Source organism: Eptesicus fuscus, chromosome 15, assembly GCF_027574615.1.
Source record: "Eptesicus fuscus isolate TK198812 chromosome 15, DD_ASM_mEF_20220401, whole genome shotgun sequence".
Lineage (NCBI taxonomy): Eukaryota > Metazoa > Chordata > Mammalia > Chiroptera > Vespertilionidae > Eptesicus > Eptesicus fuscus.
The window spans coordinates 53,058,366-53,083,289 of record NC_072487.1 but is presented as its reverse complement, the minus strand read 5'-3'; the positions used below and the strand labels follow the sequence as shown (position 1 = coordinate 53,083,289).

Genomic DNA, 24,924 nt, shown 5'->3' with positions numbered 1-24,924 from the left:
CACTCCTCCCCCTTCTGTCACATTCTTAGATGGACCCTGATCCTCATTTAGAAGTGAATGGGCAAGGAAGGGAGAAAGTTGAAGTAGATGCCAGAGAGGCCCTGAGTGTTTCCTGGCCACATTGGGCCTCAGTTTCCAGTCTTCTTTCTTCTCAATGCCAAAGCTTTACTGATTGAATTGCCACTGGTTGGAGTCCAGTTAACTGAGGGCATATTATGTAATTTAATCTTGAATATGTAGAAAAAATACGTAGGATGATAATGTTGCCTAATATAGGATATAGGCCTTCTTGAAAAACTCTTGAGGTTTGAGGCCTCAAGGTGCATATAATTAACTACTGTTGTGATTGGTCAGCTGTAGACTGTGACTCTAGTAGACTCTTAGTGTAAATGTATGAAGCACGCAGGAATTGTGTGTGTGTGTGTGTGTGTGTGTGTGTGTGTGTGTGTGTATACACCTACATACAAACGCACAGTATGTAATAAATCAGTGACCTAGATTCTCTCTCAAGCACACGGGATCTTTAGTAAGCCATATGTGGAGATAGTTAATCCCCATAACCTCTGTCAATTCCCTTTCAGTGAGTTGGCAGGGCCCCTGCAGTGCATGTGGGCTCTGCAATGATTTTGGCAGTATACCAAAAAAACTCGCTGTTCATCCTCAAATCTAGTAATTCTAAGAGCTATCTAATGAAGAGTTGCCTCAGTAATCCATGTTTAATGACCTTAGCCACTGGAAAGCTATCTTGGGAATTAACAGTGTCCTGAGGTTCTAAACTCCAGTGTAAGGGAAACGTGTCCTATTTCCCTCACACACACCCGCCACTACAATGGGGTTTGGAACAGATGTTCAGCTCGGTGTCTTCTCCTTGGGCTCATGCTTCCCATACCAACTTTTATGAATAATAGTAACCATAACAGGCAGTGATTTATCATACGTCTCCCCGGTGGACCTCAGTGGACCTCAGCTGGCTGAGCTTTGTGCCTCAGTTCATCCATAGGATCCAGATCATGTTGCCTGGAAATATCATCTGCGAAGTCATTTGGTCAGAGAAGCAACTCTCAGATGTCTGAGGCCTCTTGTAACTCTGAAGTAGTGAAAGAGAAAAGGTTTCCAAGATGGGAACCAACACTGACAAAGTCCCTGGAGTCCTGAATTTCCTGGGAGTAAGCCCTGCCTGTGAGGGAGATGTGATTATACCAGTTTATAGAGGAAGAAACCAGTGCTCAAAAAGCTGAGTAACCAGCCCAAGTTCACAAGGTAGGACGTGTGAACTGTGCCCAGGTTCACAAGGTGGGCCATGAAGGGTCCAGGTGTGAGACCAGATGTCAGCCACCTCTAATGCCTATGGTGTGTTTTTTATGCTTCTGCCCATAACCCCACCTCCCTCCATGGAATCCTTTGGAACTAAGCTTACTCTGTCACACTAACCATTGCTTTATATGGGTGTCATCTTGACTTCTGCCCCCAGCGTGCCAAGTCCTGCTGACTCTATGAAATCCCAAATGCTGCCTCTCTTCTCTCTGCTGCTCATTTACCCTGGATCTCACTTTTACAGTTGCCAGATTATTCTCCCTAAATGCTCTCTGGCCATGTTATTCCTTATTCAAAACCTTCCGTGGCTCACCAGTAACCTAGGATAATCCTAGCATTGTAGGAGCTCCATCTCCAGGCTATAATCTGTGTGTCCAGCTATTTCTACTCATGCTGCTCTTCACATAGAAGGGACACAAGCTACTCTCCCACACATGCATCATTTCCAACCTTCATATGGTCTTTTCTGTTATATTTGCTATCATTTATTCATTCAGTGAATAATTTTTGAGAACTTACTATGGGCCAACTACTGTATTGGGAGCAAGGGATGCAGCAATGAGAAGTTCCTTCCTGCAGAGAATTTACTATCTAGTCCAGCCTGAGGGCTGCATAAGGCTCGAGAAAACATTTCGTCCGGCCCTGCCACAGCATTCAGAGTTAGTGAATTAAATGTTTGACCAAATGTTTAAGTTGATAATTTTGTATGACCTGTGAATTATGTTATAAATATCCAAATAGCCCTTGGCAGAAAAAATGGTTCCACACCCCTGAACTAGTGCAAGGGGGCAAACAGTCAAAAATTGACATATTAAATGGGTAAATTATAAAGTATGTTAGGAGGCAATGGTTGCTACTCAAAAGGTGGGGAAGGGAGTGTGAGAAAGGGAAGGAGGATTGGAAATGCCACCAATGGAGGAGGAACGGTGGGAAGTTTTAAACAGGATGGCCAAGGGAGGCCTCACTGGGAAGGTAGTGTTTAAGAAAGTCTTGAAGGAGCTGAGAGAGTGAACCATGCGATGACCAAGAAAGAGTGGTCCAGGCAGATGGGCAGCCGTGCAAAAGCTGTGTCAGTGTCTGGAGCACTTGGGATCGGAGGAGCTCTGGCCAAGATAGAGGAGTAACAGGGATTGGATTTACCCTCCTGCCTTAAACAACTAAAAAACCAGTCGAATTATGTGAAACAACAGTTTTTCTGAGACAGCAGAGGAACATGACCCCTGAGAGAAGTCACACAAAGGACATGAGCCTAATGATTGCCCAGCACAGGAAGGAGGTGGGGAGACCAAACAGGGCCCAGCAAACTTGCCAAAATTGAGGAGAAAGAGTCAAGAATTTGGATTTAGAGAGACCAGGAGGCCAGAATTTGCAGGCAGTGTGGCAGACAGGAGAGAGCCGCATAGAGAGGGGAGAGCAGTGGAGAGCTGCAAAGGGGTCCCTGCAAGTCTCAATTACACCTGCTGTGTCATCAGGGAACCACCTGAGACCACAGAAAGAACCCGCAGAAAGGAACAGCCAGAAGGATCCCAAGAGCAGGGCCAGGAATCGTTTCTGTTCCCACCAGCCAGGGTGGGAAATGTTTGTAAGACACGGGGAAAGGATAGTTAGTGTCCTGTGGTGGGGTTAAAATTAACCCTATACTAAAAGTAGCTCTGGTCCCACCAAACAGAGTTTAAAAGCAAGCCTCAGAGAGTCAGACATATTCCAAGGAGCTTAAGAATATTTAAAGGACTGCTTTTATAAAATTGAGTATCCAATGATAGGTCCGACATCTAATAAAAAATTAACAAGAAGCAAAGAAGCTGGAATGTGAGGGAACAGCATGGAGGCCAGCATGGCCGGAACAGTGTCGTGACGGGGAAGAGAAGTTAGAGAAACCGCTAGGGAAGTCAGGGGCCAGGTTGCATCAATCGTAGTAAGCCACGGAAAGGACTTTGGCCAAGTCAGGAGCCAGGAGAAGATGTCTTCCTTCTTGCCTCCCCTGCCAGATTGAAAGTGTCCCTGCTTTGTTCCAAACTCCCTGGGAACCACCAAGTGAGCGGCCTGTCCTTGTTAGGCTATGTACATCTGCCCCTAAAGGGCCTCAGACAGCCCCTCAAGGTGTGTCAATTCAATGGGGAAGCAGGAAAAAGAGGAAAGTACCAAAGAAAAGGGAGTTCTGAAAGGAGGACCTTTCCCATTTGGGACAAGGAAGGATGTGAGGACCTGCTTCAGTCCTGCCTTCCAGCCACACGCCCATTGCCTGTAAGATGAGACCTTGTAAAATCTTCCTCACCACCATGACTTGCTTGCTTTGTTTGATCAAAATTAGTAATTGAGTGCCACCTATTTCTAAAGAGAGTTTGAAGTAACTTTAAATAACAGGCATATATACATCAAGGCCACCGAAATAGAAATCAGAAATCTAATCTCCCACTCTTATGAAGCTCTGAGGACACTATTTCCTCCTTTGTTCCTTTGCTCTGAGGTATGTAACAGCTCCTGCTACCTCTAGTCGGTGGGCACATCATCTTCCCTTATTTGCTCTCTTATTTTGAGGGCACTTAGTAAGTAGTTCTTAAGGATGTCTCTCCTTTGGAATCATCCAGGGTGAATTCTGTTTCCTCCTGTGACCCAGTATTCATTTTTCATTACTTCATAACATATTATCCCAAAGTGTAGTAGCTTAAAGCGACAGAAAACTTTTATTATCTTACATATTTCCTGTGGGTCAGGAATTCAGGAGTGACTTAGCTGGAAGGTTCTGGCTTGAGGGTCTCTCATATATAGGCAGGCAAGATGTCAGTGGGACTGCAGTCTCCTGAAGCTTACTGGGGCCAGAGATTTGCTTCCAGGATGGCTCACCCATGTGTCTGGCAAGTCACGGCCGGCTACTGGCAGAAGGACTCGGTTCCTCCCCACATGGACCTCTCCATAGGACTGCTTAGCTGTCGTGAGATGGTGATCCACCAGCATGAGTGATCCAACGAAGCCAGGCTGCAGCTACAGTGTCTCTGTGTGATCTGGTCTTAGAAACCTCACTCTGCCGCTTCCGTAACATCCCACTGTTTACAAGCCAGCCCTATTCAGCATGGGAGAGGACTGTCCAAGGGTGTGGTTACCAGGAGGTGAGAATCACTGGGGCCATCTCAGAGCGTGGCTGTCACAGACCCTGACTGACATAATCTCTAAATTAAAATCAGGATACTCATTTTATTATCCACAGGGGGATCAGTTGCGAGCAAGAAAAATAAGTGTTCACTGTAAAGTAGACAGTTATAAACAAGGTGCAAATTCTATAAATATCAGGAATTATGACTCTTGAATTCACCATCAGGACCCATACTTGAGCAGGGGTCTTAGGAGAGCCACTGTGGGTGGGAGTGATAGGCTGGGAGAATCGAGACCCCATCTTACCCAAAGGGGTCCCAAGATCTATTTCACTAGCTTCAGCTAGCCCCACTCCAGCCCTGAAAACAGTGTAAGACACCCACTGCGTTTGCATCCCTGGCATTTCACAGCCTTCACTCTGACCCTCAGCAGCCTGAGACATCCAATCAGGCTATCAACACAACAGCCTTTCTCTCCCTTTCTGTTTTCTCCTCTGCTAACTCCTATCTCTTTCCTTCCCAAGAGAATAAATGGAAGGTTTTTTATTTGATGGAAGATTTTTAGGTTTAGCCCAAATGAATAGTCCCCAACCGCCTGTAAGCCATCTGGGTTTCTAGTGGGGGAGCGGAGCCAAAAGGGAGAATGGGTTTTCAATCAGCCGTGCCAGGGACACCTGCCTGCCTGCTCAGCCCGCTGTTTCTAAGGTGGGAGATGAGAGTGGTGACTCATCGGGGCTCAGAGCTGAGGGTCATTAGGGCTGGGAGGAGCCTGGGAGATTGTGACATCAGTAGTCCTTGCCCTTGCCCTGCTACATACATATGCAGTCATGTGTGCAGATGCAAGCTCACACACAATCCCCATTTTACAGATTAAGAAACCAAGACACAGTCAAGATTTGGAGAGCCTCCTGCCCAATCCCAGCATCTGTGTGTAACCTTTCGTCAGCCATTGGGAGCTTGGGAAGTTTGTCAGGAAGCTCTGTTTCTCAGGTCCTCAGTTCTAAGATGCCCACACATTCCCAGGCCCTCGTACTCTCATGGTCCTGCTTCTGCTGAAGTCATTCAGGATTTGGACCATCCCATGATCCCTTGTTTTCCTCAGCTCTAGGCCACATTGATTATGACCAAGAAGCCCTTCCCTATTATGAGGATTTGTGAGGGGTTCCAGTGAAGATTTGGGGGGCAGGTGGAGGGAAATCTGTACCAGAGAATGTCATTTGAATAACTTCAAGTTGGACATTACTCCAGATCAAGTTCATCCTCTGCCATCCCACCATCCATTTTTTCTTTTTTTTACCCCACCATCTTTTAGGGGCCAGTTTTGTGGTCACCCCACCTCCCACTTGTCCTTCTCTACAGGAGAAAAAAAACTGCCTCTCATTTTCTCCCCTGACTGCCCTGGCTCCTGCCTGCTGAGGTGTATATTGAGGATCTTACCTTCTATCCAGGAGACTAGTCAAGGTTCTTTCCTGTGCAAAATTATTCTGAGCCCCAGCTTTCAGATAGTATAAACTTTATCTCGTGACACACTAGAGGAGACTGCAACCAAAGAGCTAGGGGATCCCAATCTAGAACCCACAGGTCCACCTCCCAATACAGTATCCTTTCCGAATCACCTGTCTATGAGTCCCCAAGTCCTGCAATTTTCCCTTTAATATTTTTTCTGCTCTCTGCCTTTCTCTCTTTCTGCCTGGCCACTCTTCAGCTGAGCCCCCTGGCCTCACACCTGGACCACTGATTGCTGTACCAGCTGTCTCTTTTGAGCCCTGCCCCCGCCAACCCCCAGGGGTCAATCTGCAGCCCCACCCCCAGCTTAAAGTGAAGATTCCAACAGATTGCAAATTGCATGTCTCAGACTTTCAGCTGGACCGGTCAGCAATTTGGTTTTCCTGGTGGAGACTAATCTATTTAACAAAAATAGAACATACAGTAAAGCAAAATTAAATATTTCTAATCATGGGGATGCTTGCATCTGCAAAAGGCCAGAAAAGAAGGGAGGTTGGAGGTGGGGGCAAAAAGCCTGGAGGGGCCCTCATGATGAATGGCTTTAGAGCTACAAGGCTCCCTTAGCTCAGCCACCCACTCAGGAACCTGGGCAAAGACCCCACTCACTGGTCCAGCCTACTCCCCTCTGCTGACTGTGCAGGTGAGGAATGGCACCACCATCCATCCATCTGCCAAAACCGAAAAGCCATTCTCTGCTTCTCCACCTTCCTCAGCCTTCACATTTGGGCCATCTCTAAGCCCTGTCGATTTCACCCCCTCCCCATCTTTTGAATCATGGATTCTTCTCCATCATGTCACCTTCAACTCTCCCTTGCATTCCACAGCAGCTTATCGCTGGCTTTCTTGCCTCCAGCTTGTCCTTGTGCCTGTCCATTTTCCATGTACCAGCCAAAGTAATGTTTTTTAGCTTTATTGAGGTATACAAACAGAAATTGAATATATTTAAGGTATACAATTAATGATTTGATATATGCATACATTGTAAAATGATCACCACAATTAAGCTAATTAACATAGCCATTACCTCACAGAGTTACCATTTTCTTTCTTTCCTTTTTTTTTTTCTTTTTTAGGTAAGTACACTTAACATCTATCTTCTTAGCAAATTTTAGGTATACATTATAGTATTGTTAACAGTAGTCGCCATGATGTACATTATATCCCCAGAATTTACTCATCCTGCATAACTGGACCAACCTCTCCCCATTTCACATTCCATTGGCTGTAACCGTCACATGGCCATACCTAACTATAAGGGAGGCTGGAAAATGCAGTCTAACCATGCGCCCAGCAGGAGAAGAAAATGGATTTGGTGAACTACTAGCCAATCAGATCACCACTTTTTCCAGTCTTTTATAATTCTTACTAGAGGCCCAGTGCATGAATTCATGCACAGGTGGGGTTCCTAGGCCTGGCCCATGTTCAGAGCCGATCGGGGCTGGGCCAATCGGGGCCTGCCAGTCGGGAGGAGAAATAGAGGGAGGGACCATGGGAGGTTGAGGAGAGGGACTGCAGAAGGTTGGCTGGCCACAGGAGGTTGGCTGTGGGAGCATTCTTACCACCAGGGGGCAGCTCCTATGTTGAATGCCTGCCCCTGCTGGTCAGTGCTTGTCATAGCAACTGGTCGAGCGGTCATTCCAGTCATTCCGGTTTTTTGGTCATATCAGTCGCTTAGGCTTTTATATATATAGATAAAATAATGTTCAAGTCTGTGTAATTTAGATCAAGTCACCTTTATTTAAACCTTTCAGTGGCCCATGCCCCTTGCATTCAAAATTAATCCTAGCACCCTTGATACAGCCCCTTAGGCTCTGCATGATCTTGTACCTGCCCACCTGCTAATCACATTTCCGCCCCAATTAACCACTTTCAGCTCCCCAGACATTGTCTCAGCTCCTCTGGTTTCCCAATTTCTTTCCTGCCTCAGGACCTTTATATTTGCAATTTCCTCTTCCTACGATGCTCTCCTAGCTGATCACTCTTAGCTGATCCTTCAGGTCTCAGTGCAAATGCTACCTCCCCAGAAAAGCCCTCCTTGACACCCCCCAGTCTAAATTAGGGTCTTGTTGTAGTTCTTTCTTATCACCCTTTTTTTCCTTTATAACACTTATTATAGTTTGTAATTGTATATCTATTGGTGTATTTGTTATTTAATGTCTATATTGCCCATCAGATTGAAAGCTCCATGCAATCTAGAAACATATTGATTTTGCCCACTCTTTATCTCGTGCCTATCTGACATGCCCAGCACATGTTAGATGCTCAATAGTGCTGATTATGCATGTGTCTATCACAGTTTATTTCATCGTGTGTCTAGCACAGTTTACTTCACTATTGCCCTATTTCTTGGACATTTCCTTCATTTCTGATATTTTGCTATTCTAAACAAGCCTAACTCTTGTATTATTGTTGAAAGGGGAGGGAGTTGGCCCCGCTACTCTTGAGCCATCCATCCAGCCATCTCCTCTTGGTCTCCACTCCTCTCCACTGCACCCATGCTGATCAGCAGAAAGATGACAATAGGGCAGACCACACTTCCCATCCTGCCCCTTCTCTTAATTCCCTGTAAACCCATTGCTCAAGACTTAATGGGTAGATAAAACTTTTCTCAAGGCTTGGGCCTATCAGAACTTTCAGTGTAAGAAAATACTTTAAATAGTATACAAAATATGACTTTTCCGTATAGCCCAAGGGGACATGCAGGAAAAAGAGTATTTTTCACCTTTGCAGAATATGTGTGAGGTTGTACCCAGTTGTTTGGTATTTCTCTGTAAGTCCTGTCATCCCTTGGGAAAGAAAGAGCACCTTCTTCTTCAGGCCCACATGAGCTCTACCCTTTATGGAAAATCTGGCCAGCAATCTAACCCCGGTGTTTTCTCAAAGTCCCCATTATTCATTTGAGATCAGTGTGGTTCTGGGTGGAGGGTTGGCAGCAGAATGGTCCAAGGTGGGCTCGGATCATCCACACAGATAGCTCTTCCATTTCCTTAGATAGTTTGCTGCCTGAATGACATGTCAGGGCACATCTTACTTCCCCATAGCATAAATCAAACACTCGGATGAGCATGCATGCTCACACCTCCCGAAGACAAATACAACTGTCCGGAGACAAGAGTGCAGTTAGGGAACGAGATCCTTCCCTAAATAAATGTGCAGTGATCTGCAGAGACTGTACCCCACAGTGGGCCCAGAGCTCCAGGCAACTAGGCTAAACCAAGTGAATCCTCACTCTGTCTTGCCTCCAGCTCCAGCCGGACATCAGATTTCAGGGCAGGACATCTCTGCCATCCACTGTGAAACTGAAAGAGACCAACATGGGGCTTGACCCATATAATTCATAAACTGTCGTTGGAGTGAAATTTACTCATGCTTAGTAATTAAACAGCAAATATGAACAATGAAAACAATTAAATTTTTTAAGAGGAGGCTGCTGAATCCTCCTGGCTGCTGGAATCCTTGGAGTACATTCTACTCTCCACTGATTTTCCTGGGGATTATGAACAGACATCAGGTGGAATTTTGCCAACTCATATTACCTGGAGGAACTGTAAGAGTTACTCTTTATTATGTGCCAATTCTGGCTTATGCCCTCTTTATAATTGCCTACTTTAATTCTCACAAACAATCCTGAGGAGCAAGTATTGTTCTTACTATTTTTCTAAATAGGAGAATTGATGCTCAGAAACACTCAATGACTGTCCAAGGTCATACTGATGCCAATATTTACTCTTGTCTGGCAAAAGCTGCAACTTAGTTTTTTTCCACGTTACCTTATGCATTCTGAAGATTTCTCTGAAAAAGAAATGCAGCTTTATGGCTCCCACTTCAACCTGAGCTGTTAGTTTGGATCGACTTTTATGAAACAGACTGCTTTCCCTGATATTAGCAATATCCTTTTCAGGAAAACAAAAATCCTCATAAATTTTCCACCTGGGATTTTACCTCCATTATTTTATTTTCATTCCAGCTGAACTCCATGGTCATTCTTACAAGCTCCTCGGAAGTTAAAATCCATGATCAGTCAATATGCAGACAAGAAAATAGAAACCAAGTCAGGCATTTCATAGGGAGATTAAGGCAGGGAACTGGTTGCAACTTTGTTGGAAGGGATGGAGGAGCAAAACAGGTCGGTGCTGTCACTGGAGATAAGTATTCACGGAAACAGCCAAGCCCCTTGGCTGCAGGAACAAAAAGGGGCATAGTGTTGCCATTGCCTCTGCACATTGATCTCTCAGGTTCCTGCAACCACCCTCCTGCTGTTCTGGGGCGCCCCCCACCCCCCACTGGCCACTGAACAGGCAGCCAGGAGCACCTCCACATTGACAGTGCAGGGCTGCTGGGCCCACAAACACCTGCAGTCACTCAGCTTTTGCTACTGCAACCGCAGCAGGGGAAAAAATAGATTTTCCCTTATGCATACTTTCTAATCTCCCATGAATGCTTCTCATTAGCAGAATCTAAGTGGAAACCAGCTGGCAAGGGATTCTGGGAAATGTGGTTTCTGGGTTTTGGGCCCCTGCAACACAGAGGAGGATACAGAGTGAGTATGGATTGTGAGCCAACAGCTATCAGCCACCACCCCAGCCAGAGTTACCAGACTCCATTACTTTGGAATTTAATGCATCACATGGATTGATCCTCACTATAGCCCTGGGATCTCACATGGCAGAAGCTTAAGGAGAGTCACAGCATTTATATATACATAAAGGATACATGCGTGAGGAGAGAGAAAAATATTCCTGCTCAAGCGGGGGTTTAAGAAACCAAAGCCAGTGCAGCTGGCCTGGCTGAACCGCCCAGCACGTGAAGCTGGAGCAGTCCAGTTGCTGCGTGGGCTTCACTCAGACCATTGCCTCTGTCCCCACAGCCTCATCACTCAGACTCCTTCAGGTTGCAAGAAAGATATAGTCCCAGTGACCTTTGGTGGCAAGTGTCTTAGGTTGGGTTTCCCAGGAAACAGATTCTGAGACAAAGACTAGCATACAGCAAGTTTATCAAGGAGTGTTCTCAGGAACAAAACCGGGAGGGAGGAAGTGCAGCAGGATCAAGCAGAGGGACACGTTGAAATGTGATGCAGCTGCAATCCCAGCCTCAGCCCCCCACGGGGACCTCTGGATCCCATGGTCCTTCACAGTTGTCCTGAATTGAGGTATAGGGCCTAGAATTATGTCCCTCACATTGACCATTGGATGTAGGCTGGCCCCCAGGAAGGGGCATAACCTTAATTGACACAGCTCCCTTTGAATGCAGGGCAACTCAGCAGCAGCCAGAATGTGCCTCCATCCTGATGGGGGCATCAGGGCAGCACACCAGGGCATCCACCGCTCAGTATGGGAGGCGTAGAGTGCAAGTTCACTGCTGCTCAGGCCACAGTGCTCAGCCACCTTGGCGATGCACTCTGAGCTGGCCACCACCCTAGCCTAAGTCACTGTCACCTCACATCTGGATTACCGGCTATAGAGCCTTCAGTTTCTCTACTCGCTCATTTTTGCCATGCTGCCATCCATTCTTTGCCTGACAGCCAGAGCAATCTTCCCAAATATTTACTCAGGTCATAGTACTTACTTGCTTAACCTCCCCACCCCTAGGCTCTTGGCTGCACTCCAGAGCCCTGCCGTGACCTCTAGGCGGAATGTGATCTGGCCTGCTTACCTCCCCGCTTCCTCACGCTGGCCCTTTTTCTTCCTTTGCCACCTGAGGGCCTTGCCCTGCATGGTTTCCCCCTTTGTGTGGAGTATCTCCTTCTTACCATGCAGGCCTCAGCTCTTCTATCACCTCTGCAGTGAGGGCTTTCCTGACAGCACAATACATTTGTTTCCCTCACCCAGCCACTCCCTTTTTATTTTCTCACAGCACTCTTCACTAACTGAAATTTTCTTATTCATTCATTGGCAAACTTGTTTTGTCTTTTCTTCCTAATCAAATATAAAGCTCTCAAAAAAGCAGAATTAGGACCTATAAGAGTACCTGGCACAGGGTAGGAAAATACAGGGTGTCCCCCCCAAAAAAATGTGTATGCACTTTAACAGCTGATAGCTCAATTTTGAAAGTGAAATGTATTTTAATAAACACTGCCTTTATAATTATTCAAGGTATATGTCTACATTTTTGGGATACCCTGTATTTGTGCAACATTGTGTGAATTGACCACCTTCAAATATGGAGGACCCCTATTGGGCAGAATTTCATGAAAATCACCTGATTAGATTCCTCACATCCAGTCTTAAAGAGGTTGACTTGGCTGGGACGATGGTCCCTGTCCTGGTCAGGGTAGCAGAATTGGCTTCAGTGGTCAAACCTAGCAGGTACCATGGTAACTCCTTCAGGAAAGAATCACATGATGCATCTTCCCCATAAGGGGCTTTTCAGAGTTTCTTGGCTCCTTCTCTGGTGCAGACCCTCAGTATAGCCAGTTACCCACCTGTGTGTCCATCGCGACTCAGTTACCACCATCAGAGTTCTCAGATCTCTCCCATGCTAGTTGGAATAGTGTGGTGCAAGAACTCAGTCTCCTGGGGGCTAATGTTTCTGAAAGAGGAGAACACCTTGGATAAAGACCCTACAGTTTAACCCTTTACCAGCTAAAATCATGCAATGTGGAAAATATCTTCCCAAGTGTTGGAAAGCTCCCTGGTGCTTAAAACATTTTTTCTTATTTCAGCTCTCTTCTATTAAACATCCTATCTAATAAAAGGCTAATATGCAAATTGTCCCCTCGGGAGTTCGACCACTCGCTATGACGTGTGCTGACCACTAGGGTGCAGCGCGGAACAAAGGAAGGCCCCAGCCGGCAGCCAGCAGCAGGGGGAAGGAAGACCCCGATCAGCCCCAATCACCAGCCAGGCCTAGGGACCCTACCCATGCACAAATTTCGTGCACCAGGCCTCGAGTTTTAAAATAAAAGTTAATACTGCCATTTACTGAGTACCTGTTGTAGATGAGGTGCCATGCTAGGTCCATAACTCAGACGCTGGCTTCTTTCCACTGCATCACCTGAAAAATTAAGGAGCTGGGAGGAACTGCTGTTAGTAAAAATGATTATTGTGAGTAAAATAAAGATTGACTAATTAGTTCTGTTTAGAATGTAAAGGGGAAGGGGGATAAAAAAAGTAAAAGGAGATTCTTTCCTATCCCTACCCCATACTCCATCCATCCTGTCCAAGCTTTGAATTCTACTCCATATGCTTTTTAGTTTAACTAATAAGGATTCTGCAGGCTTTGTCCACATTTTATATCTAGAAGTCTGGAATTCTTCAAAGCTTGGCAGGAGATGGGTGAAGTAGTTGGATCTCCACCTTTGTCTGACAAATGTCCTCCTTAGGGACCATGTCTGCATCTTTCCCACCCATGCAAAGTGGTCCATTTGCATAAAAATGATCCTTTTGAAAGATGTTCTGTGTTTGTCAGTCATCCCTAGAAATAGAATCACAGCTCCTGTCTCACCTTACACTGAAGTGTTTTCACACACCAGGGGATTGCTTACCAGCACCTAAATACAGAATTCAGTGGGCATGTCTCAAACTGATGGTCCTCACGCTGTCTTCAGGATTTCCAAAAGGTGCCAAAGTGGCCTTAGAATGTGTTTCTTGTTCTGAGAACAGGTAGAGTGATTTTCTCTTTGTGCCAAAAGCCTCAGGGCCTCAGACTTTGAGTTTCCACCAAGGGAAGATATTTTCTGGCACTTTCTCCTGAGAATTGAGCAGGCTCTGAAATTTTACCTGATGATGTAAGATCACAACTGTGAGAGTAAAGCAGTACACATTTAAGACCATTTCTTTTCCTGATATCTCATTAATGGAGAGATAGGAAATAATTTATTTCTGGATCAGAAACAGCATGCTATAGTGAAATAGCATGGACATTAAAATCAAACTCGAATTTGAACTCCAGCAGCTTACAGTGACCTTACATAAAGGGCATTACCTTCCTCAGTCAGCTTCTTAATTTGTTAAATCAGGATTATCCCCCTATTCACTCAAGCTTGTCACAAGATCCATTGATATAATGTGTGACAATTTCCTTGCCTGGTTGCAGAATTTTAGGTGGACCATAAATTGGCAAGGAGAGACCAGTGCCTCTTCATGTTCCCAGTTTGGTTAGCCCAGCATGTGGAACCCTTGTATCAGCCAACAAAGCCACTCACTGTCTTTAGCCCCCAGGTTCCCTAACGAGGGGTGCTCAGCTGCCTGTGACACATGTCGCTGGCGCAAGAAGCTTAATTTTGTGCTGCCCCACTCAGGAAGAACTTACAAAAAATATCCTCTGTCCTTAATGAGAAATGCTAACTGACCTACAGCCCCCTTCTGGTCCTCAAGCCAAATAGCCTCGGCAAAGCCACACATCTTAATGGGGCACAAAAGCAGTCAGGGCCAGACTCTCTGGCCCCACCCGTGCCTCTGTCTTTCCAGCACCCTGGAAGACCTTGTCCCAGGACGCCACAGGGCATGTGGATGTTTAATAAATAGCTGTGCTGATAATGATGATGCATATCTCAGCTTTAATTCACATGTGTTAGTCCCATTATTGATTTTGTGCTCCTTAAATTAAACAGATAAAGTCACAGCCAGTTTAAAAACAATTAGTTTAATTTTGCATCTGTAGTCTAACAGGAATCTGTTTTTCCTCTAATATTAATAATTGCATTGTACAGTTAATGAATTTCAGTTGAGATCAGTAGTGTCTAAGCTAATATGGCATTTCTCCTTTGTTCTTGTTTGTTTGTTTTGCTTTGTTTTTAGGGTCAAGTTGTGTTCCGGAACGGGGAAAGAATGGGGACCATTAAATTTACTCAATTTCAAGGTAGGCTTTTTGATGCTTCTTCTTTCTACTTGATGAATTCTGTTTTCAGGGATGTTGTTTTATGCAATACAATACATCAAAACAAATGAAAGTATGATGTTCCAGATAAGAGAAATCAAAGTCAATAGAAAACACTTCTCTGTGAAAACAGTAGTTTCAACATATTTAGAATATTTTTTCTTTACTGTATTACTTTTCAGGCCCATTCAGTCTTCCCACATGACTCTGAGAAACTCCTGAATGTAAGGGGGGAGGGGTAAGTCAGTTCCAATATTCTGAGAAAACTTACGTTGTTTTAGATTATAGAAATATTCAGATTCTGAAGTTGAGAGAATAGCATAGTAAACCCATCACCCAGCTTCAACCATTATCAACATTTTGCCAATCTTGCTTTATCTTGACTCACCCTGTTACCCCTCTGTGTTTTTTCTGTAAATGTTTTAAAGCAGCTCTCAGACATTATCTCATTTCAATCTATAAATACTGCAGTATGCATTTCTACTAGACAATGACTTTTAAAAACATAACCACGATACTATTATCACACCTAAAGCATTTAACAACAATTGTTAATATCCTTTCATTCCCAGTCTATGTTCATTCTCCAATTAGCTCAAAAATGTCTCTACAGTTGGTTTGTTAGAGAATCCACACAACGTCCACTCTTTGTATTTGGTTAATGTGTCTCTATAGTTTCTTTTAATCTATAATCACTACTTTTTTTTTTAAGACCCAGGTCATTTGTTGAACTTTTCTGCTGTCAGAGTTGGAAGGGACCTCAGAAATCATCCAGACTAAGTTTCTCATGTGATAAGGAGGATACAGGGACCAGAGGGGCAGTGGCTTGTCAGAGTCCACAGGGCATCCATGAGGAGTAGGACTGGGCATTCCTCAAGGCAGACACCTCAGTTCCGCTCAGTATAGTCATTAGCAGGGTCATTAGCCAAAAGCACTAGATGATCATTCATCAGCATCTGGATGTTTCTGGAAGCTGTGCCTTCTGTGTCAACTCACTTTGAAATCCCAAAGTCATCCAGGGGAAAGCAAGAAATGAAATCAAGTTACTCAGATTCATTCAGACAAATCCCCACTGGATTCAGATCAATCAGGAGAGTTGTCCTTGGATGCTATCGCTCCATAATGCAATCTTGTAGATTTACCCATTTGTCTTCCCGTGGCAGGTAATTGAAACACATGTCAGCTCTCTGACGTGCACAAAAGATGTAATTTTAGGCAAACGTAATTATTTTCCCATTTGTTAAGTCTTACTTCTTCATTGGTTGAACAAAGTAAGCATCTTGGCAAAGATACTTACTTTTTTTTTTTTTCTTGAGTGATTGCAACTAAATTCTCTTGTCACATTTCCAGTTCTCAAATTATATCATTCTAGGAGGATATTTTGTAAAATATTGATCGGCCAATCACAGCTACAAGTGCGTGCCAATTTTATTGCCTTTTCCCGATGTTAGGATTAGACACCAACTCCAGTGGCTGTTTTTAGGCATTTATAAGGAAAGCAGTGTAGCAAACAGTATTGAGGTGTGTTTGACTCTGTTGCTGTAGAACATCAGGCAAGTGACTTCACCTCCCTGAGCATTGATGTCCTCAAATAAGAATATAATCCTACCTTTCATCTTAGTATGTAGGATGAACTGGTTGAGATAATGCAGAGAAATATGTGCATATATTTCTTGCTCAGCAAGTAGTAGCAATTATGACTAGCACTTTGTCAAAAATTATGACACTTTTCAGGGGCAAATCCAGATTTCCTTGGTATGTTGAAACCCCATTGATGCCTTTTTGTCTGCCTACCCCTATAGCTGCTACCCACACATAACAATATGTAGGATGTCAGAAGGGGCAGGGCCTTAGAGATGATCTTATCTCCCTACTTCATGGTGTAAATGGGGAAACTGAGGCACGGGGAAGGGATATGTTTTCCCCAGGGACACACAGCTGATTAGTGGCAGTGGCAGTGGCAGCCACTGAGTGCTCACATGCACATGTATGCCTGCGTGTTCTCCCTTTGCCACACTTGTGTTCAGCTTTATTGACTATTAGAGCTGGAAGATACTCCTATTTGCATGTTTTAAAAATAAACATTGATCCTATTGACAGAGGGATGCTGTGCTGGGGGCATCATGTTCACATCAGCACAATAGTGAGTTACCCAAATTCATAGGGTTTCAGAGGTGCCTTTTCTGCCAGGATGAAGAGAATTGAATATTGAATAGGCTGTCCAAGTCAGAGTTCAGGTTATCATCTCATTTCACAGAGGGGAAGGAAACTGAGGCCCTGAATGGCGAGTTCATTCCTTCTCTTCTCTGGGCTCATGCTTCCTCTCCCAGAAGGGCTGGTCCAGACTCTCTTCTGGGACCTTCCAGGAATTTGCCCAGAGGATATGCCTGTCCCCAGGGGTTACCAGTTCCTAAATTACCTCATGCCATTGACCTTGTAAATGGCTTCTGCGTGGAGTTACCATGTTATTTTCTGCCATTCCCTTCACACGCTCTCTCCCCCTTGCCTCACCCTCTTATTTAGAAGGGAGATTGGACAGCAGGGCTCACAACAGAGCTGACTCATAAGTAGCCAGCCCCAGCAGAGAGGGCTTCTTTTGCAAGATCTGTTTCTGGGCAAGACACTTCATTTCCCTAAGCCTCAGTCTTCTCCTCTAGACAATGGGATGGCATTAATGCCTGCCCTGCCTGCTTCCTGGGGCTGGGTTAAGGGCCAAATGAGATTTTGCTTTATAAACTCTAGTTGTGGGAACCTAATCACATTACTAGCATGCTGCCTGACTCCTGGCTGGCTCTTGGTAAATGCTTACTGAATTAGTTAGTGAGACAGCTTGTGGAAATTTAGGAACATCTTCATTTACTCACTAGTAGCCCATTTGCAGGAAAATCCTGCAAGCGGCTGTTGCGGCCGCGTGCGCTGCCGCTGCCACTGCCTTTACGGTCACCGTGCCTGCACCCGCTCGCCACTGCCGCCTGCCCCGCTCCGCCCCGTTCCGCCCCGTTCCACCCCGCTCCGCCCTGCCCGGGCTTTCCCTCTGGCAGCCACCTTGCTTTCCGCTTTTCCTCCCTCTTCCCTCTAAGTTGTCTTCAGTCTTCACTCCTCCCTCTCTCCGCGTATGCAAATTAGCCACCATCTTTGTTGGGTAATTTGCATACGCGCCCTGATTGGCTGGTGGGTGTGGCTTTAGCTGGTGGGCGTGGCTTGGGCGTAGCAAAGGTGCGGTCAATTTGCATATTACTATTTTATTAGGTAGGATGGTTTCTCATGACTTAAGTCAAGGCAGAAAGTCTGGTAAACAGCAGTTAGCCTTGACAACAAAAATGTGAGCCAAAGCAAATTCATGATGGCAGCCATTGTTGTTCCAGGCAGAAGGACATTTTTTGCAAACGTAGGAGTGGTGAATAAACAGAACTATTCTAAACTACTGCGCCAGGGCTAACTCCATGGTCCCTCTTGAGACTGAGGCATTTTGAATCCAGAGGGGGTTTTAGAGCCTTGAGAATGATCTTCCTAATCCCCAGTTTCCCTCCATTTACTACATTTCCAAGGGTTCCCAGAGCTCTTACCTCCCATCAGGACAATCCTAGAGGGTAGGTGTGGTAGATTCCACCCATAATTCTTAGCATCCACATTTCCAGAATAAGTATCTTATTAAGAGAAGCAGATCAGATGTCCAGGGAATTAACACATCCAGGGGCAGCCCTGAGCCAGGGATGGATGAGAAATGGAGGACAAATTTCCCAGTGTCCTTTCCCCTTGGGTGGAAACTCCCAAGAACTTCAAGGTACGTTCTAGTCTGTCCCTAGATGTCAGCTGAGGACAGTTCCAATGGAATTGTGCCTCAGTTGCCTTCCCAGAAACCTGCTCATAATGTACGTTGTACTGGCTCCCTTCCCTTCCCTCTGTCGCCTCCCTGAACCCCTATCAGTGAATCCTAGGATCATCTTCCAAATAAATTACCTGCATTCTTACCCTTGTCTCAGGCACTGTTCTAAGGGCGCTACCCATGGCTATAGGTAAGGCAGGTATTATTATCCTGTTGGCCACACACCCTGGATATAGTGGGACTGGCCTAAACCCCTTTCAACTCCAAGTTCAGAGTACCTCCCCCATGCCTTCGCTGACTTCCACTGAACTATGTTAGATGATGATGAATGCTAGAGAATTGGCCTTTTTTTTTTCTTTCTCCTTATGAGAAGAAAGAATTCATGTTAACTGCCAAAGTCTAAACATGGCTCAGAATTTGCAGCAGGGAAGGAAGTTGAGTGAAGCCATGATTAGAGCCTTATTTATGCTGTTCTTCGTGAAATCTAAGCATCTGTGCTCTAACTCACCATCCCTGCCTTCATTAGGCCTGTTTGTGAGAATCTTGGTGAATGGTGATGTGCTTGAATGTCATACTGCTTCTGTGTCGCATAAAAGACTCAGACTTTGGAGTAGTTCAGCACTTGATTTGAAGGGATAGGGTCCTCTATCGCTCCAACAACAAAATTGTCATTCAGAATGTACCTAGTGAAATGTAGGCTTGTCCTCCTCATTTGCAGACATTAATTACTGTTTGGTCTTTGGGGTAACAGATATGGTTCTATTCAGTGCAAATTTCCTGAGCATCTGCCAGGCGTTTTTACCAAGTCCTCTAGAGGAAGCCAAGCCGAATGAGAAATGGTCCCTGCCCCCTTCCCTCCAGGGGTTTCATAATCTCTCTGGCCCAGTGCCAGTGCCTATAAAAGCAGGAAGATAATTTCCCAGAACCTACTAGAAAACTTTCAGAGCAAGTTTGACCCCAGTTTGAGTACCCTTTTCCTCTGTCAAGGCATGTGTTATAGCTCTCTTCACCAAGCCATGGGTCTGAAAAGGCCAGTTTGTCACTGCCACTCAACTTGATACAAGTAAGAGTGGAGACATAGTCCATCAAACTGCAGGATACACGGGCAGGGATGTGGGTCAGCAGGAATGGAAAGACATATGTGAATGTCAGTTCTTTCAGGCTGAAAGTCTTATCCTGACCTTGACACTGACCCTGACCTTGACACCACCTCAGCCCTTATGATCGAGGACTTACCTTTTAGGAAGCCCAAGGCCTTGTGTTTCATTGAGCCTTAGAGTCTCCATGTTGAAGGGAGCCCTAGCTCTCCTTTATAGCATTAGCTCTGCTTGAATGCCTCCAGTGATGGGGAACTCATCTCCTATTATATGGAAAGTCGGTGAGCTTTGAAGCAGGCGTGTCTAATTGTTAGTAGCTAGGCACTGTGGCTTAATTTCTCTGAGCCATCATTTCAGCATTTATTTAAAAACAGTAAAATAAAAGGTGATCATCTTCCTTGCCTTAAGAGGGAAGGTGAAAATTCAGTGTCGTGAGGCTATGAATGTTCTACGTTGGTGACTGTTGCAGAGAAGGGCCGTGGCAACTGTTGGCTTCCTCCTCCTCTCCTGGGCACTCTTGACAATGACCCCAGATTTACTCCTTTCCAGAGTTTCTTGAGAAAAGTGCAGTCTTGCTTCACACTTTATCATTGGTTCATGAAAACTCTTTTGTTTGTTTATACCCTTTTTCCCTCATTTATTTTCAAACCCTATTCCTACTTCCCCCAGTGAAAGGCAACCATTCTAAGTGTTGAATGAGTGCGTTGTGTTTGTATCTGTTCTTGCAAGATGTAGTATATTACTGCTTGTGTATATATTTTGAATTTACATCAATGCAACTGGATTACATATCTTTCCTGTTTCTTTTCCACTCAGCACTTTGTTTCCTAAGATACCTCCATGTTCCCGTGTGTCCATCTAGCACATGGCTTTCATTGCTCACCCCATGGGGCACACCCACCCTGTACCCATCCACTCTCCCAGTGACAGACACCCAGGTCACCTCAACTCTCTGCCTTCACAAATAATGAGGCTTCTTGTACATGTGCCCTGTGAACCCAACTGGGCATTTTTAGGACAAATGCCCAAGAGGAGAATTGTTGGGTTGGAAGTTGTGTGTGAACACTGAACAGGCCTAAAATCTGCCAGATGGCTCTTTCAGTGAGTCACCGTGGCCGTCTCCACTCCCACCGGCGTGAGGATCCCTGTGCCCTTACCTCCCACCAACACTTGGTGTTCCAGACCTCTCATTTTTTTCCAGTCTAAAGGTATAAAGTAATATCATATTGTGGTTTTAGATATTATTTATTTGCTTACTAATGAGTTTGGGCATTTCTTCCTGTGCTTGTTAGACAGTTATTAATTGTCTGTTCTGATCCTTTGACCACTTTTATTCTGAGGGCACTGTATTTTTCTTGTTGATTTGCAAGAGTTCCTTATAGAGTCTAGATATCGGTCCCTTGTTGGCTTGAGGCTTTGCAAACATCTTCTCTCATTTGGTCACTTGTCTATAAACATTAAGTCCTTGTTGAAAAGAAATTCTCTATTTTGATGTGGTTAAATTCTTTTCTTTCTTTCTTTTTCCCTATGGTTTGGGCTTTTAAAGTTGCTTAACAATCATTTCCTGGCATCTGCATGCCAGATGATGCTGGGCACAGAGGGTGCTGAGATAGTCAAGACGCAACCCCTGCCCTCAGGGAGCTCACAGTCCATTGGGAGCAGACACAGGACCCCAATTGGGTGTGATAACTGATGGCATTTAGAGGAGGGGCATTTGGCTCCACCCACCAGATTCTAGGAAGACTGCCTGGGAGAGGTGGCATCTGAGATGAATTCTGAAAGACCAGTTTCTCTAGTGAGAGTTAGCCAAGAAAAAGAGAGAAAAGGTGTTCTAAGTGCAGATAACCTGTTGTATTTGTATGTGTCCTGCATCTCCCCACCCCCCCCCCCCCCGCCCTCCCCCTCCCCCTCCCGGTACTTAGCTTTTGCCCCTGGGACAGTTTGAGTGAGTCAATGGACAAATCTGTCCTTGGCGGGGTCATTATACTCCTAGGGCATTTGGCCAATGTCCACTTGGCCTATTAAAAATCTCAAAACAAAGGCCAATGAAGTTAACTTATTAAAATTGTGACAGTGGCATGTTGTTTGTGAAGACAGAGTGTGTGAGGGGATCCGGGCCCAGGGACCTGCTTCCATCTACTCCCACCCCAGTGAGGGGAGCAACCCTGTAGGTTCTGTCCACAGTGACCAGACTGGGGTGGGGTGGACTTCCTGAGGAATGGCTGGCCATCCTGGAGGAGAGCAGAATCAAGGCCTGCAATTGCCATATTCTCATCTCTGAAGAACCGCCAGGAGCAGGAATTGATGTGATGTGCCACCCCTGGCAAAGCCGGGAGCTGTGCGGGGAAGCCTCAGGGAAAAGCTTGCAGCTTAAAATGAGGAAGACCCTTCAGAGCAGTTGCTGAATCATCAACCAAGAGTTGGAAGCTATAGAGATCTCCCCAAGCAGCCCACTCACTTTAGCAAGACCCAGGCAGGGGATGGGACCCTCCCAGGGCTCCTTACATAGGTGAGGGCCAAAGCTTGGACCAACTCCAAGAGTCTGTCTTCCAGTCAGAGTCCTTTCTATCTGAGTTTAGGATTTTCTTAGGAGGGACAGGAGTCCTAGAATCTTTGATTTTCATTGAGCCAAGGTCATCTTTTTTTTTTTTTTAACTTCATAGTTATGCATTGAATCTGTTTGCAACAGCAGTTACATTTTAAAGAACATATACACGTTCCTCAGTTCAGATCTTGAGCCAGTTGAGGACCAATGGGCATTTGGGGGTGAGGGAGGTAGAGCCCCTGTAGCAGGATGTGGGGACCCAGCTAAAGCAGGAGACTGGTGACCCTCCATTGGTTCTGCCACCAGGGTTGGTTGTGGTGCAGGCGGGAGGCAGAATCACTCTGTGATTGAAGCTATTTCCCTGCCCCCTCAGGAATGCTCTCAGGCCCACAGCCAGTGAATATTTTCAGACTGGACTTTTGGGGGAGAAGTCTAATTTTTATAAATGGGACCTATCATCCAAATCCAAATTTTGAAATAAAGAATGCACTTTTTTTAAGAGAACATTCCTTTTTTGCCCCACAACAAGGAACCAGTACTATTCTGTGGGAAAGGGAGTTCTTTGTTTCACAGTATTTTTTAGCCTCTGAGAACAGAAAGTGTCAGCTTGAAGGGCCCTCAGTATAATCCAGTGGTTCTCAACTCTGGCTATGCATCAGGACCCACTTAGAGGACTTTTTAAAATTTTTTTATTGATTTTAGAGAGAGAGGAAAGGAGAGGGACCGAGAGGTAGAAACATCAATGAGAGAAAAACATGGATTGACTGCCTCCTGGCTCATCCCCCACTGGGCTTGAGCCTGAAACCCAAGCATGTGCCCTGAACCAGGAATCCAGCCAGTGACCTCTTGGTTCATAGGTCAGTGCTCAACCCCTGAGCAACTCCGGCCGGGCTAGAGGACCTTTAAAAATACTGCTACTCAGGATCCACCCCGAGAAGTTTCAATATAATAGGTCCAAGCTGGGACCAGTCTTATGTATTTTCTAGAAGTTCTCCAGGTGACCCTAATCCCTAGGAATTCCTGCAGTGCAGTTTGCAGATGGAGAAACTGAGGCCCAGAGGAAGGGAATGGGTCACACAGTGAGTCAGTGGCAACCTGCACAGAGCTTGTGGGGCAGACAGTCAGCCAGAAACAGACCCAGTGTCACAGCCCCTCTCCCTCTGCTGGATACCCCAACCTCCCGGCCCCCAGTGCGCCTTTTTATCTGTCCACAGATCCCCTGTCCTCGGTCTGCAAGGCTCGTGTGTGTTTAAATGAGTGGTTAGCATTGTTTGCACAATGGAGTTACCAAGCAGCCCAAGACTTAAAAGGTGAAAGTGCCGGTGCCTATCATAGTCACCACCACTGGGCCATGGTGAATGGAAGAACGCAGGGGACACCAGCCTTCCACCGTCAGACCCCTGAGGGGCCCTGGGCAGGGTGTGAGGAATAGACTCTATGCTGCCCAGGATGTCAGAAGCCAGACTTCAGGTTCTGCTCAGGAACCAGCAGGCAGAAATCAGAAGGCCTGGGCACCCCTGGGCCATTGCTCCAGCACGAGGGGCTGAGCTCACAGCAAACAGGTTACTGGGAGCAGGGAGCAGTACTCTGGGAACGCTTCCTGGAAGAGGTGGATAAAGTTTGGACCTTTGGTTTGGTAGAGGGAGGGGAAAGCTCCCTTCCAAGCAGAGGGACCGTTGTGGGGAGCCAGTGGCAGTAAGTAAACGTAGGGAGTGTTTGGGGACCTAGCAGATGGCTCACAGTCACTTTCATCATGACTTAAATAACTCTAATTTATTGAACACTCACTATGAGTTAGGTCCCAAGCCAGAAATTGCCCGTATTCTCCTCTCTAGTTCTCATAGCCACTCTGAAAGTTCCCATTTTACATTTATAACCACAGCTTATAGGGTATGAGCCGGAAGGGAAGTGCCACCTGCAAATGGGAATGATTTTTTTTTTTTTTTAATATTTTTATTGAGGTATTATATGTGTACATATCTTACTATTACCCCCCACCCCACACCCACACATGCCCTCCCCCCCCAGAGTTTTGCGTCCATTGTTTATGCTTATATGCATGCATACAAGTCCTTCGTTTGATTTCATAACTCCCCCACCTTTCCCAAACTTTCCCCCTGTACTTTGAAAGTCTGTTTGATGCTTTACTGTCTCTGTATCTATCTTTTTGTTCACCACTTTATAATGTTCTTTACTATCCCTAAATGAGTGAGATCATGTGGTATTTTTCTTTCATTGACTGGCTTATTTCACTTAGCATAATGTTCTCCAATTCCATCCAGGTTGCTGCAAATGATGAGAATTCCTTCTTTTTTATGGCAGCATAGTATTCCATTGTGTAGATGTACCACAGTTTTCCGATCCAGTCATCTGCTGATGGGCACCTAGGCTGTTTCCAAATCTTAGCTATTGTAAATTGTGCTGCTATGAACATAGTGGTGCATATATCCTTTCTGATTGGTGTTTCTAGTTTCTTCGGATATATTCCCAGGAGTGGGATTACTGGGTCAAATGGGAGTTCCATTTTCAGTTTTTTGAGGAAACTCCATACTGTTCTCCACAGTGGCTGCACCAGTCTGCATTCCCACCAGCAGTGCACGAGGGTTCCTTTTTCTCCGCATCCTCGCCAACACTTGTTGTTTGTTGATTTGTTGATGATAGCCATTCTGACAGGTGTGAGATGGTACCTCATTGTTGTTTTGATTTGCATCTCTCGGATAATAAGTGACT

The 24,924-nt window shown here is 45.4% G+C and overlaps 1 protein-coding gene across 1 annotated transcript in view; it reads left to right on the top strand.

Annotated features, from left to right (window-relative positions):
* Window positions 1–24,924, top strand: part of GABBR2 (gamma-aminobutyric acid type B receptor subunit 2) — a 249,382-nt gene that overhangs the window by 129,798 nt on the left and 94,660 nt on the right. The window contains exon 8 of the mRNA XM_054727422.1: window positions 14,648–14,708. Coding sequence (XP_054583397.1) covers window positions 14,648–14,708 — 61 coding nt within the window. The remainder of the gene's footprint in view (window positions 1–14,647; window positions 14,709–24,924) is intronic.